General features: G+C 44.2%; 1 protein-coding gene across 2 annotated transcripts in view; it reads right to left on the bottom strand.

The window, feature by feature from the left end:
• Positions 1–15,353, bottom strand: part of LOC123744875 (cell adhesion molecule Dscam1) — a 67,391-nt gene that overhangs the window by 43,898 nt on the left and 8,140 nt on the right. For both annotated transcript variants that reach the window (XM_069311691.1, XM_069311692.1), the window contains exons 5-7: positions 7,956–8,218; positions 4,274–4,435; positions 1,086–1,370 (exon numbers count right to left, since the gene is read on the bottom strand). In XM_069311691.1, coding sequence (XP_069167792.1) covers positions 1,086–1,370; positions 4,274–4,435; positions 7,956–8,046 — 538 coding nt within the window. In that variant the 5' untranslated portion in view covers positions 8,047–8,218. The remainder of the gene's footprint in view (positions 1–1,085; positions 1,371–4,273; positions 4,436–7,955; positions 8,219–15,353) is intronic.

Genomic DNA, 15,353 nt, shown 5'->3' with positions numbered 1-15,353 from the left:
ATGGAGGCAGTGGACGGCTGGTGTGTGTGTATGATGGAGGCAGTGGACGGCAGGTGTGTGTGTATGATGGAGGCAGTGGACGGCTGGTGTGTGTGTATGATGGAGGCAGTGGACGGCTGGTGTGTGTGTATGATGGAGGCAGTGGACGGCTGATGTGTGTGTGTATGATGGAGGCAGTGGACGGCTGGTGGATGAATGGCGTGGATATGCGTGGTGGATAACGTGGACATGCGTGGATGGAGGAGTTTGTGAGTAAAGAGAAAGTGGCATGGAAGACGTCTCAAACAAGCCCAGACCGTCTGTCTCTGTCTCTCGTGTCTGTCCTCACTCACCTGAGTGTCTCTCATGCTTGCCGGGGCAGAGCAAGATGGCTTCTCTACCAGCTGAAGTATGTCTTACGGCGTCCATATGCACCACAATCCCTCTGATTACCTCTGTCCAAGCACAACAACTTCCGCTGATTACGTGAGACGTCACCAACGATGCTTGAGACTTCTTACTGATTGACAATCAGTGACTTGGGAGACTTCCCCCCTACACCAACCCTCTAAGGTGGGTTGTGTTCTCGCTAAACCAGTTAGCGGTCTCAGAGGTCACCCGATGTCAGCCTTATGGTCTGGTCAGCATGGTGATAACGGAGCCTCTTGCTCAGCCCCGCAGCGTCTGGGTGTGAGAGTCAAAGTCGTCGCTGGGACACCCAAGTCAAGGTCAGGAGTCGGAGGGGCGCTGAGTGATGTGGTGCTACAAAAGTTTGATAAAGCTTTAGCTCGATGACTGCTAAAACGTGAGCTGATGTTCTCAGACTGTCCTTCACTCTTCGCCTCCCCGTCAGTGTGTTGTCGAGTCATGTGAGTTTGGACGGCGTTGGTGAGTCGCTGTTCCATCAGGTTAGCACACTTCATAGAGTCTCTGTCGGAGGGTATACAGCTCCTGTCTTCCTGTAGTAGGGTACTCTTTCCTAGTCTACCTGGAGCAGGGTACACTGCCCTATCATCTGGAGACCAACGCTCTACCCGGACTCTGTCTCATTTGTCAGTTTTGTGTCAGTGTTGCCACAGTGGGCGTGAGGAGCGTGGGCGGCCTACCGCTGACGGTCAGGCGGGCGGTGGTGGTGATGGTGCGGGCGGCGTTGGTGGCAGCGCAAGTGTAGTTGCCGGTGTGGGCGGCGGTGGCTCGGTCGATCACCAGAATGGAGGTGAAGGCGTCCAGCTGGGAGGTACGGACGTCCAAACTCGGGTCGAGGGGGTGTCCGTCCTTGAGCCAGGCGTGTGCCAGAGGCTGGTCTCCCTCCTGCACCAGACAGGTGGCCTGCGCGCGCATCCCTGCCCGCGTCCCCGCCGCGAAGCTGAAGGGCGCCAGGCGCGGCGGCACTGCAACACACACACACACCGCACTCACGCACACAGAAGGTCAACAACTAGAGCAACTGTGAATTATAAGGCTGGTACAGGGCCCGCTCGCTGGGGTAGATGCTCCCGAGGAAAGAAGAACGACAAAAGCCAGATAAAATGGCGAAGAAAGAGACGCATAGGAAGATGAAGATACATGAAAACGGACAAGACGTAGCAGTAGAGGGCAGTGAGGTGGAATCTGATGGAATCAAGACAGAGCCAAAACAGGAAGAAAGAAGGCAAACAAGGAGGAAGTAAGACAAAGCAAGGGGAAGAACAGTCGCGGTAAGTGAGTGGCCTCGTCTGGGTTCTCTCGGAGACAAACCCAACACAGACACGTCAAGTTTACTCTGGAAAAAAGTGGAGAGAAGAAGCGTAGGTTTATGTGGGTGGTGGTGGTGGTGGTGACGCCCATGGTGTAGCGCCGCGGTGTGGGCGGGCGTGGGCGTACCATTGACGGCGAGGGCGGCGGAGAAGGTGGCCTCGGCCCAGTGGTTGGAGGCTCGGCAGGTGTACTCGCCCGAGTGAAGAGCAGAGAGGCTGTTGATCATGAGGGCGTTGGAGAACTGGTTCACATTCGACACGGACACGCCGCCCATCTCCTGGAGGGGGCGGCCGTCCTTCTCCCAGGTGAAGGTGATGGGCGGGTCTCCCTTGCTGACGATGCAGGCAGCGCCCGCGCGGTCGCCCGCTTGCAACTTCTCCTCAAAATGGAACGGGAGAACGAGCGGCGCCACTGGAACACACCCGCCATCCGGCTGTCAGCCTGCTCTGTGTGGCTGCTTCCTGGCTCTGCCTGCCTCTACACCTTCTTCCTGGTTCTGCCTACCTATATACCTACATCCTAGCTTTGCCTACCTGTATACCTACATCCTAGCTTTGTCTACCTGTATACCTGCTTGCCTCTCTCTCATAGCTTATTACCCTCTGACTATACACCAGTTAGTTACATTCACATATCTGTCTTCTGCCAGGTAAGGGTACGTCTATTAAAGTAAACATATTAAAGTAAGGGTACTTTAATATGTTTAAAAGAAAGACTGCTTCCAAAATATACTTATATATATACAGATGAGGAGTCACAATAACGTGGCTGAAGTATGTTGACCAGACCACACACTAGAAAGTGAAGGGACGACGACGTTTCGGTCCGTCCTGGACCATTCTCAAGTCGATTGTGTGGCTGGAATCAGCTGGAAGCTGATTCCAGCTTCTTTTCCACAATCGACTTGAGAATGGTCCAGGACGGACCGAAACGTCGTCGTCCCTTCACTTTCTAGTGTGTGGTCTAGTCAACTTATATATACTGTATATATATATATGTGTGTGTGTGTGTTGTTCCTAATAGCCAGAATGCACTACTTGGCCTACTATGCAAGGCACAGTTTGCCTAATAAGCCTAGTTTTCCTATGTTATATATATATAAAATTCTTGTGAAATGATAAAGCTTTCCATTATATTATATACTATTTTTTTTAATTTGAGTTAAAACTAACAGAATATTATCAAATCTAACCAAACCTACCTAACCTATCATAATCTAACCAAAACTAACACAAGTAAGTCAGTAATTCATGTTCATAATATAATAATATTAATTCAAATAAACCAATTGGAAGGAATTTTTGAAAATAACGAAAATCACTGTGCCTACTAGACAAATCCGGCCTATATCTAGGAGGCTTTTCCATTCACAGGGAATTTTGTCCCCATTGCTTCCGAGACACTTGGCACCTGAGGAAAGAGTGTCACCAGTGTATTGAAGGAACAATGGGTTCTAGGCTAATTGACACAACAAGAGACCCTAAAGCTTCCAGCTTCCTTTTTCCAGCGCCTCAGCGTGGCGATACAGAGGTGCACACTGCCTTCAAGGTTCCTGTCCGCCTTCTGAGGAGCTGGAAGAACTCGACAACCTATAATAATCAACTTTATACTTAATATGTAACTCCATTTTTGTAACAAAGTTTTAATAAAATATACACTTATATATATAAGAGAAGGGTGGTAGGAGAAGACAATATGTGCCCGAGGGAGCCCGACAAGGCTCTCCTGGAGGCTGCATATTCTCTTCTATATATAAATATATATATATGTATATATATATATACATATATATATACCCACAATCCACTTTGTTCCCACCAACACAGGAGTCGAGGCTTAATTACGAACGTGGTACAGCTGGTTTCTATCGGTTATTTTTAACTAATTAACTAATGCAAGAGTCTCGTCACCAGCTGATTGATTTTAGGCCATCATTTACAGACCTAAGTTTATGGCTTCGAAGCAAGACCTTTGATGAAAAAATAGCGAGCTATGATTTCTAGATTAGTCTAAAAATAGAGGATTTTAGTTAATTGCTACTGGAAAGGATTAAATCATGTAAATTTAAAAAACACGATTAAATAATTCTTTTTCATTTGATGTATTTCTTAAGTTTATGGGGGTATATTTGATGTTTAAGGAACACCGGAGATCACCGTCCAAGATCTGTCATCATGGAGGGTGAGGTGCTAGAAGTCCCCATGTCCCATGATGCCCCAGGATGTCCTAGAATGCCCCAGAATGTCCTAGGCTGCTCCAGGATGCCCCAGGATGCCCCAAGATGCCCCAAGACCTACCCATGACGCGGACGGTGAGGTGCTAGGTTTCTCCCTCCCCCAGGATGCCCTAGGATGCCCCAGGATGTCCCAGGATGCCCCAGGATGTCCCAGGATGCCCTAGGATGCCCCAGGATGCCACAAGACTTACCCATGACACGGACGGTGAGGTGCTGGGTGTCTCCCTCCCCCAGGATGCCCCAGGATGCCCCAAGATGCCCCAGGATGCCCCAGGATGTCCCAGGATGCCCTAGGATGCCCCAGGATGCCACAAGACTTACCCATGACACGGACGGTGAGGTGCTGGGTGTCGGAGAGGCCCTGCCTGGTGGAGGCGGTGCAGGAGTACTGGCCGTCGTCAGTGCCGCGGGTGACCTGCTCCACCACCAGCGTCCCGTTGGCGTGTACCCTCTGTCGGTGGGTGGTGGGCAGCCGGACCCCGTCTGTGGGGACCAACACCAGGTCAGTCGTGTGTGTACTGGGTCATACATGATCTTACATACACCCTGTATATAGAACCAACATCAGCCAGGTTATATATGTGTGTATACTGGGTCATACAATAATACATACCCTGTACATAGGCAGGTTATATGTGTGTGTGTGTGTGTGTGTACTGGGTCATACATGCTCTTACATACACCCTGTATATAGAACCAACATCAGCCAGGTTATATATGTGTGTATACTAGGTCATACAATCATACACACCCTGTACAGGGCAGGTTATATATGTATGTGTATATATACTGCCTCATACATACACTCAGGAGTTACGAGCCTTAATACGGATGGGATTTCATGTAAAAATATTGTTCCATTAATTGCATTGTGCGTACACAACTCTGCATTATGACCGTCCTAAAATATTTGCACTGTCAATGTGTAGCCAATTACCTCTATGTTTAAGCCGACCAATATATTATGTTTTCGAGCTGGAGATACTAAGCCATTTTAGGCGATATAATGTCAGATATGGTTACGTTAATATTATATATATCTTTTTATATTATCGTCTATTGAGCCTTTCTTAGCAAAGGCTAAATTGATTAATACAATCCTCTTGACTTTTGAAATTAAAAACAATTATACTTAATTTTCTCAGCTTAATCAGTGATCAAGGTCTGATTAGACTAAATTGTACAGAACGATATACAAGACAAATAAAGTCATTTAAATTCAGATTTTATTGTGTGTGTATTCAATTTTTTATTGTGTGTGTATTAAATATGACTTTATTGTGTGTGTATTCAATATTTTATTGTGTGTCTGTATTCAATATTTTATTGTGTGTGTGTATTCAATATTTTATTGTGTGTATTAAATATGACTTTATTGTGTATTAAATATGACTATTGTGCGTGTATTAAATATGTCTTTAGTGTGTGTGTGTATTAAATATGACTTTAGTGTGTGCATAAAATTTGACTTTATTTGTGTCACTAAATATGACTTTATTGTGTGTTTTAAATATGACTTTATTTCTGACACTAAATACGACTTTATTTGTGTAATTAAAGTTTTTCTTTATTTATTTAAATAAAAGAAAACACTGTTTAAAGTATCTTTGAACATACAAGTTAGTCGACCTGGAATATTTCTCAAAACAACTTAAAACACGTCGTTCAACACTGTCTTAAATCCAGTACTCCGGAAATACTTTAAGTCAGTGCCAAGGAGTTGCGAGAAAGATGGTTATTAATGATAATAATAATTAATAATAATTGCTATATGAAGACTCTTGGTTTAAAACCTCAATATTGCCAGAAGAGCCTTATTGATATAATGCCACCTGTCGAATACCATAATGGAAAAGCAGCCTTTTCGTTTCAAAAGACTGAAATGAGTCTGTAGGTTTGTAATTCCCCTGTGTTTTGTAGTTCACCCTGTGGCCTGTAGTCCTCCTGTAGTTTATAGTCCCCCCTCAGTAGTCTGTAGTCCCTCTGTATCCTGTAATCCCCATATGACCTGTAATAAACACTGACATATTTTCTGGCGTGTGTTTTGTGAACTTCTTCCTTTCACACACACACACACACACACACACACACACACACACACACACACACACACACACACACACACACACACACACACACACACACAGACCGATAGGCTCAGGAACCCGTACACCTGTTGATTGACGGTTGAGAGGCGGGACCAAAGAGCCAGAGCTCAACCCCCGCAAGCACAATTAGGTGAGTACAATTAGGTGAGCACACACACACACACATATACAAAAGGTGGCAAAAGTTACACTGGCAAAAGTTAGAACATCATTCAGAAACCGAAGTAAGGAGGCATTTAGGGCGCATTACACTGCCTACGTGAGGCCAGTCTTTGAGTATGCCGCCTCATCAGGGAGTCCCCATCTGAAGAAGCACATAAGGAAACTGGAAAAGGTTCAGAAGTTTGCAACGAGACTCGTCCCAGAGTTACGAGGGATGGGGTATGAAGAGCGCCTGAGGGAACTGTGCCTTATGACACTAGAAAGAAGAAGGGAGAGGGGGGGGGGATATAACAGGAACGTATAAAATACTCAGGGGGATTGACAGAGTGGACATAGACGAAATGTTCACACGGAATAGTAACAGAACGAGGGGACATGGGTGGAAGCTGGAAACACAGATGAGTCACAGAGATGTTTGGAAGTTTTCTTTTAGCGTGAGAGTAGTGGAAAAATGGAATGCACTTAAGGAGCAGGTTGTGGAAGCAAATTCTATACATAATTTTAAAACTAGGTATGATAGGGAAATAGGACTGGAGTCATTGCTGTAAACAACAGATGGCTCGAAAGGCGGGATCCAAGAGTCAATGCTCGATCCTGCAGACGAAAATTGGTGAGTACAAATAGGTGAGTATACACACACACGCGCGCGCACACACAAACAAACATTCATTAAAAAAATGACATACAGGCAAATAAATCATAAATTTCAGCAAATACAAAATACTCTCTTTCCCCAGCATCAAAATAACATAAAACATTAATTCAATACTGAAGCCATAATTATATCCATCATATCCGATGTTTTTTTTTTCAATTTAAAACAGAAAAACATATTCTGCTTTGATCAAGATATTAATAAAAAAATTTACGTCTAAAAACTATCAAATAAAATATAAAATTGTTACTGCTAAAAATTAATTATTCAGTGATAATATATATTTTTTAATCTAAGAATTTTTATTAATTATATGTATAAGCTTTGTAAAAAATGTAAAGTGAATAATTGTTAACAGAGAGAGAGTAGGGTCACACTTGAGGAGGTTCACACTTGAGGAGGTTCACAGTTAAGAAGGCTCACACTTAACAAGGCTCACACTTGAGAAGGCTCACACTTAACAAGGCTCACACTTAACAAGGCTCACACTTGAGAAGGTTCACACTTGAGCAGGCTCACACTTAACAAGGTTCACACTTGAGCAGGCTCACACTTGAGAAGGTTCACACTTGAGCAGGCTCACACTTGAGAAGGCTCACACTTAACAAGGTTCACACTTGAGAAGGTTCACACTTGAGCAGGCTCCCAGACACAGCTCCTGGCGGTGAATTTTCTCAGAACAATAATCCCTTTCGAAGCATGTTGAATTGTTCACAAACGGTATCCAGTGACCTGTTAGTTTGTAATCCCACTGTGTCCTAATCCCACTAATCCTCCGTGGCCTGTATAAGCCCTCCGTGGCATCTAATCCCCCTGCTGCGGCCTGTAATCCTCCTGTGGGTTGTAATCCCTCTGTGACCAGTAATCCAGCGCTACAATTCACTTGTGCACAAGGTAGCCTGGTCGTACCTTTCTTCCAGGTGACCTTGTGCACGGGGGTGGCCGCACGTACCTTTCTTCCAGGTGACTTTGTGCATGGGGTGGCCAGACGTACCTTTCTTCCAGGTGACCTTGTGCATGGGGTGGCCAGACGTACCTTTCTTCCAGGTGACCTTGTGCACGGGGTGGCCAGACGTACCTTTCTTCCAGGTGATCTTGTGCACGGGGTGGCCGGACACGGGGCACGTGACGAGGAAGGTCTCCCCGGCCACGGCCGACACCTGGCCCATGGGCCGCACGTGCGGCGGGCCGTACACGTTGAGGCGTGCCGAGTGCACCACGCTGCCGGCGCTGTTCTCAGCCGTGCACCTGTACGTGCCGCCGTCCGTCACGTGCACCGTGCTGATGTTGACGTGGCTGATCACCTCCCCGTGCGCTGACACGTACTGGCCCTTCACGTACCTGTAATATATACCGTAATTATGGCCTCTTGTAGCGTGTACCTGCACCAGGAGAGAGAGAGAGAGAGAGAGAGAGAGAGAGAGAGAGAGAGAGAGAGAGAGAGAGAGAGAGAGAGAGAGAGAGAGAGAGAGAGAGAGAGAGAGAGAGAGAGAGAGCAGCATACCAAACACGCTGTAATTACCTAATTTCCTCCCCAGATGGCGACTATGCAGGATAAACTCCGGCCTGTTTCCTACCCACCGGATTTTCAATTTGACGCTCTATTTACATATTTCGTATCGTGAGCAGCAGCAGCAGCACACCCACTTGTGTGAAGCTCAGCTGTTATCAGCAAGAGCTCTCCCACACTTCTCTCTGTCTCTGTCTCTGTCTCTCTCTGTCTCTGTGTCTCTCTGTATGTCCCTTTGTGTCTGACTCAGTGTCCCTCTGCCTCTGCCTCTCTCTGTCTCTGTCCCTTTGTTTCTCTCTGTCTCTATGTTTTTCTGTCTCTCTCTCTGCCTGTCTCTATGTCTCTCTGTCTGTCTCTCTATGTCTCTCTGTCTGTCTCTCTCTGTCTCAATGTCTCTCTGTCTCAATGTCTCTCCGTCTCTGTCTTTCTGTCCCTTTGTCTCTCTTTGTATCTATTTTTCTCTGTGTCTGTCTCTCTGTGTCTGTCTCTCTGTCTCTCAGTCTTTGTCTCTCGTGTCCACGTTTGGGTAAAATATATGAAGCGTCTCTACACTCGAAATACATTTCACATCTAACATTTAATTTATAGTTATCCAAGCGGAAAGCTGATTACAAATTAATATAACATTTTCATCAGCCAAATGTGTTTTATCAATTAGTGACTCATATAATATATATATATATATATATATATATATATATATATATATATATATATATATATATATATATATATATATATATATATATATATATATATATATATAGATATATATATATATATATATATATATATAGGCAGGGAGAGAGAGGTAGAGTGAAGTGAGGTACAGAGACAAACATATGAATGGGACTAGGTGGATATAAATAAGTGCTGCATCATATGAGCCAATAGGCCCATACGTGAATATTAATAGCATAAGATAGTAGATATTAACAATGAATTAGTGAGACAAATGAGTATCAATGATCCTACTCAAATCGCCCTATAACTGATCAATCAAAAATGGATCTAAATTATACAAACCATATAGTTGTTTCCAATAAATTATACAAACTAAATTATAAAAACCATATAATTTTGGCCGAATTTCGGCCAAAGAATGTGCTATGTTTAGCAGCAGCCCTCAAAGTGATAATTGTGTCATTTATAAAATACCTTGTAAAGACTGTAATAGGTTCTATGTTGGCCAAACATCTAAAGATTTGAAATGTAGAATTTCGCAACATAAATACACTGTAAGACATGGCCAATTGTCTAATGTTTTGTTTGTCCATTTGTCAGAAAATTCTCACCAAATTGATTAGAAGATGGCTTCTTCAATAACGGATTGTAAGAGCACTTTCAATAGGAACATTATTGAATCTGCTTTAATACAGATTACAAAATCATGTAATTTGAACATTAGCAGAGGTTTATATAATTTAGATCCATTTTTGATTGATCAGTTAAAGGGCGATTCCTCCGAGGCTAAGGGTCCCCCTTCTTCCAGCCAGAGGTGGTAGTCCCTTCCATATATATATAACAGACATATATATTAACATATATAATAACAGACCACGAAGGAAGGACTAAGAGAGGAAATTCCCTACTTTAGTATTTAATAATACATCTTCAGAAGGATCCTTCTGAAGATGTATTATTAAATACGAAAGTACTTCTGGAATTTCCTGTCTTAGTCCTTCCTTATATAGTCATTTGTCTAGACTATCAATAGTCACAACGGAAGTTGTGTCAGAAAACAGTAAATGTGTAACATTCCCGATGAAACGTTATCACTATGGTCAGGGGGCGGGGCTTGTGAGGTGACGATGACCAACCAGCGTGATCACGTGACGGCCTAATGTAAACAATAATCCACCAATCACCTTTCAGCACCGATTACGCCCCGCCTACTGACACGCTACCCGCGAAAAACTGGGGGATACTCCGAGTAAACTTAATTCCTGAAATATTCTCGAGGTCATAGTAGTCTTTTAGGGTGAAAACTACAGTAGTTAATGACCAAATTCTTGGGAGCGACATTGCTAAGCTCTTTCTGTTACGCGCAGAATATTTGAAGTGGTTCAATGAACTCGAACCCTCGTCCCTGAACTCCTCTATACACTTGTGATTTCATTATGCTTTGTATTTAAACATATATTTCCCTCGGAACTCCATGGGAAATGTTCCAGAATTGATCTGAAGAACTATATAACAAGGGACGAGCACACGAGAAGAACAGGACAAGTGAACATGCTTCTGGAGAAGCCGCGAGACGCCCAACACACCATCAATAACAGCTCCAGGCCAGACGGTCTATAGGCAGCTCCTCATTTGCATACTGCTGGGAAAACATGCCTGGAGAGATTGTAATGGAAACTGTATGGGACGAGAAGATTGTGTGTGAGCGAGAGAGAGAGAGAGAGAGAGAGAGAGAGAGAGAGAGAGAGAGAGAGAGACCAAAATGCGCAAAAGAAGACTGCAAATAAATACAGTTACACTGTGAAAACAACGCAAAAATACTGGCATAACAACAACAGGAGCTGAGGTACCCAAGGATATACCAATAGACAAGATATACCAAGACATACCACAAGACAGATAAGACAAGAGAGCCTGGAGAATATATATATATTTTTATTAATACATTAGGTACATCTGCATTTGTGCAGCTACCCTAGACTATGTGAAAGGGGAGTACAGTGTGTGTCAAAAGGCTAGCTACGTGGTGCTAAAAAATTCCTATCACACAGGATGGTTAGTCGTACAGAGGCATGTGATAAGTAGTCTGCACTGGCAGACTCCGGGTGTCTGGGTTCATTATGAGGATATCATCAACACAAGAGTAAGGCAGCAGTGATACTAAAAGTGCACATGTGGGGACTTCCAGTATCACTGCTTTAGTATTTAGTATGGAGATTGTAAAAGTGAAAAATGTGACAGTGTCAGACCACGAAGAAAGAATTGAAACAGGAATTTCCTTAAGTACTTTCGTGTTAAATAATACATCTTCAGAAGGATGGATTTACAAGTACGTAGATTTGAACACATATAGGCAGGAAAGAGGTGAAGTGAAGTGAGGTACAATGATAAATAAATGAATGAAATTGGGTGGATATAAATAGGCGTTGCATCCTATAGGCCAATAGACCCATATGTTGATATTAATATCATAAGATAATGAATATTAACACGGTATTAGTGAGACAAATGCGAATCAATGATCTTACTCAAATCGCCCTTTAACTGGTCAATCAAAAATAGATCTAAATTATACAAACAACTGCTAATGTTCAAATTACAAAATGTTGTAATCTGTATTAAAGCGGATTCAATTATGTTCCTATTGAAAGTAATTTTACAATTCGTTATTGAAGAGGCCATCTCCCAATCAATTTGGTGAGAATTTTGTGACAAATTAACCAAACATTAGACAATTGGCCATGTCTTACAGAGTATTAACGTTGCAAAATTCTATATTTCAAATCTTTAGATGTTTGCCCAACATAGAACCTATTACAGTCTTTACAAAAAAAAAAAAGTTATGACACAATTATCACTACGAGGATTTATCAAATGTTGATGATTGATGATGAGGATTTATCAAATGTTGATGATTGATGAGGAAACGTTTTGATTTCTAACTAATAGTTTTCCAATAGTATTTTCGCAATTAAACAATACACGTATATCAAAACGTTTCAAAGCCTTGGCCATATTTTCAACTCCAGAAAAATATGGTAAACATTACAAATTCTTTGGGCGAATTTTCTCACTGCATATATTATTATAATATGTTAATAATTTTAATAAACATTTTATAATAATATGTGCACGCACGCGAACACGCACATACACATGCACACATACACACTAAGGGGCCTGACAGCTGAGTGGACAGCGCTTTGGAAACAAATGGGCTGTGTTTTTCACCCTGATGCCCCTGTTACCTAGCAGTAAATAGGTACCTGGGAGTTAGACAGCAGTTACGGGCTCCTTCCTGTGTGTGTGTGAGGAAGGAAAAAATAAAAAATAATAAGTTGATTGATTGACAATTGAGAGGCGGGCCGAAGGAGCCAGAGCCCAACCCCCGCACACACACACACGCACACACACACACACACACACACACACACACACACACACACACACACACACACACACACACACACACTAAAGGCGGTAATTAAATATGGTCACGCTCCACCACCATACTGCGATAATTGACTCCAAACCCATTAATGGAAGATGAACCAAAGGCGGTCAGGATGTGAACCCTGTTGTGTTGGTGAGGTTGGTCAGCGGTGGTGGTGGTGGTGGTGGTGGTGCTTGGTGGTGGTGGTGGGTGGTAGGTGGTGGTGATGGTGGTGGGTGGTTGGTGGTGGGTGATGGTGGTGGTGGTGGTGGTGGGTGGTTGGTGGTGGGTGATGGTGGTGGTGGTGGTGGGTGATGGTGGTGGTGGTGGTGGGTGATGGTGGTGGTGGTGGTGGGTGATGGTGGTGGTGGTGATGATGGTGGTGGTGGTGGTGGTGGTGGGTGATGGTGGTGGTGGTGGTGGGTGATGGTGGTGGTTGGTGGTGGGTGATGGTGGTGGTGGTGGTGGTGGTGGTGGTGGTGGTGGTGGTGGTGGTGGTGAGTGGGTGAGTGGGTGGGTGGGTGGGTGGGTGGGTGATGGTGGTGGTAGTGGTGGGTGATGGTGGTGGTGGTGGTGATGGTGGTGGTGGTGGTGGTGGGTGGTTGGTGGTGGGTGATGGTGGTTGACAGGGAAAGCTCAGTGCATGGTTGCAAGCCAAGAGACACAGTTGCATCAGAACAACCCACAATATCCGCCCTTCCCTACCACAACCACACCAACCCCATCATCAGTTACTAATTTACATCACCCTATTCTCTACTTCGTTACAAACGAGGATAAATGAGTTAACTACAACATCCACTCACAACAAACAACTCAGCCTAAAGCACACCATCAACTTGGAAGACATTGCTTTCTCTCCTTAACCTTAGAGGTCACAAGCAATGCTATACACACAGGAAGGAAGTGATGTGGTGGAGGCTGACTCCATACACAGTTTCAAGTGTAGATATGATAGAGCCCAGTAGGCTCAGGAATCTGTACACCAGTTGATTGACAGTTGAGAGGCGGGACCAAAGAGCCAGAGCCCAACCCCCGCAAGCACAATTCGGTGAGTACAATTAGGCGAGTACATTTTAACACCCCCAAGGTACCCAGCGTCCCGGTGATATTAACACAAACTTATTTTTAACACGTGATTAAGGTGGTAATTGACGAGTGTGTTAAGTCTGCAGCTGGTTCCCTCAGCTGGGATGATTGGTGTTATTAATATATCCAAAGATGATGGTTTTCTCCTTAAGACGTCTCCACCAATCAGACTCGAGTGTCCAGAAGCCACGAGAGGGGGCGGAGCCGCAAGTTATTTGGCTTAATTGGTCAGTAATGTGAGTGATGGGTAAGTTAGAGAGTGTAGTTAGTGCGTTCTCAGGTTAAGGGTCTATAGTCAGGGAGAGGGGATGACGGTCGACATGCTTCTACTCTCATGGTTCGACTCCCTCATGCGGATTAATAAACTTCTAATTAAATCTGGAATTACAGAGTTATTCACGCCCTGGTACTTCAATAAAGAGGAATGTCCTTTATGAACTGATTCAATAACAAAATAACAAGAGCATATGGATAGCTTAGTGGTTTATGGAAACATTATAAAACTTAAATTACCAGACTGTCGATTAAGGCAGCGTCTGGGATGCTCTCGGACGCAGGTTCGAATCCTCGTCACGGCCCTTGGGGATTTGTGCTTTAAGCTCCCAGGTCTTAGGTGTTAGCCAATTATTATTTATCCAAAGGCTTACTCTGACAAATCACTTATTTGTCAAAGTACACTTACACTTACTTGAACCTTAAAATGTAAGTAGACAAAGCTCACATTTACATCATGTGTCGAGCTAAAACAAAGGGGAGTTATTTCACCCGTCACACACACATCCACTTTGGATTCAATAATTACATGTTATCTCCCTTTGAAGAACATTATCCTCGAGACATTGTCAGAATATATGAGTGTGATTAATTGTTTTAATTGCGACGAGAGTCTATTGTAAGGGTTATCGTACAGGTGTTAACTGGTCTGGTAACGAGTATCGTATATTGTGACGGTCCGCAATGCGGTAATTTTTGTATTCGGGAATGGTTCGAGTCACGCAGGGAAGGGTTAGGCCTGGGGGTGTATGTTTACAGGGTGACTGAGGATATTTGCACCAGGTGGTGGGTGGTGTAGGTGGATGGTGGTGGTGGTGGTGGTGGTGGTGGTGGTGCTGCTGGTAGACAGTCTTTGTGCTCGTAGTGGTGCGGGTTGGTGGTGTTGGTGGGTAGTTATGGTGGTGGTGGAGAGTAGTGCTGGTGGGCGTTAGTAGCACCAGTGTTCGGTGGTGGTGGTGCAGGAGGTGCTTATAGAGAGATGATGATGATGGTGGTGGTGGGGTGGTGGCACCGGTGCCAACGACCCCAACACCGTCGTCAGCGCCACCAGTGCCACTGTCTGGCGGCCTGCAACACCCATCTTCACAGTGTTGCAACCACCGCTCTCTTGCAATTCTGTCGACTCACCTCAATATACGTTCCTTTTATTATCAAATCCATCAATCCATAAGAAAAGCGACATATCAGTAACGACAAAAAGCACTATAATATTAACGCTTGCCACGCCTCAGCCTCGATAGGTTAAGTGGGTTGTTTGGGTTTGTACGCTAAATACAACAAGCATTGGCTCAAACACACACAAAAATATATGTAAATTACTATCAAATCACACCTCCGAGCCTTGAATGCCGGACCATACAGGCCGGGACCTACACCGTTGCTACAAAGACACTCCTCTAAAACTTTACTACACAAATCAGCTTCAAATTCCACTCACAGTCTTACTGAACACATTCCCAAACTAGGCCCTAAAACCCTCCCCTGAA

Source organism: Procambarus clarkii, chromosome 70 (assembly GCF_040958095.1).
Source record: "Procambarus clarkii isolate CNS0578487 chromosome 70, FALCON_Pclarkii_2.0, whole genome shotgun sequence".
In the NCBI taxonomy this organism is placed as follows: Eukaryota; Metazoa; Arthropoda; class Malacostraca; order Decapoda; family Cambaridae; genus Procambarus; species Procambarus clarkii.
The sequence above is the reverse complement of the archived record's forward strand: the minus strand, read 5'-3'. Positions and strand labels throughout refer to the sequence as shown.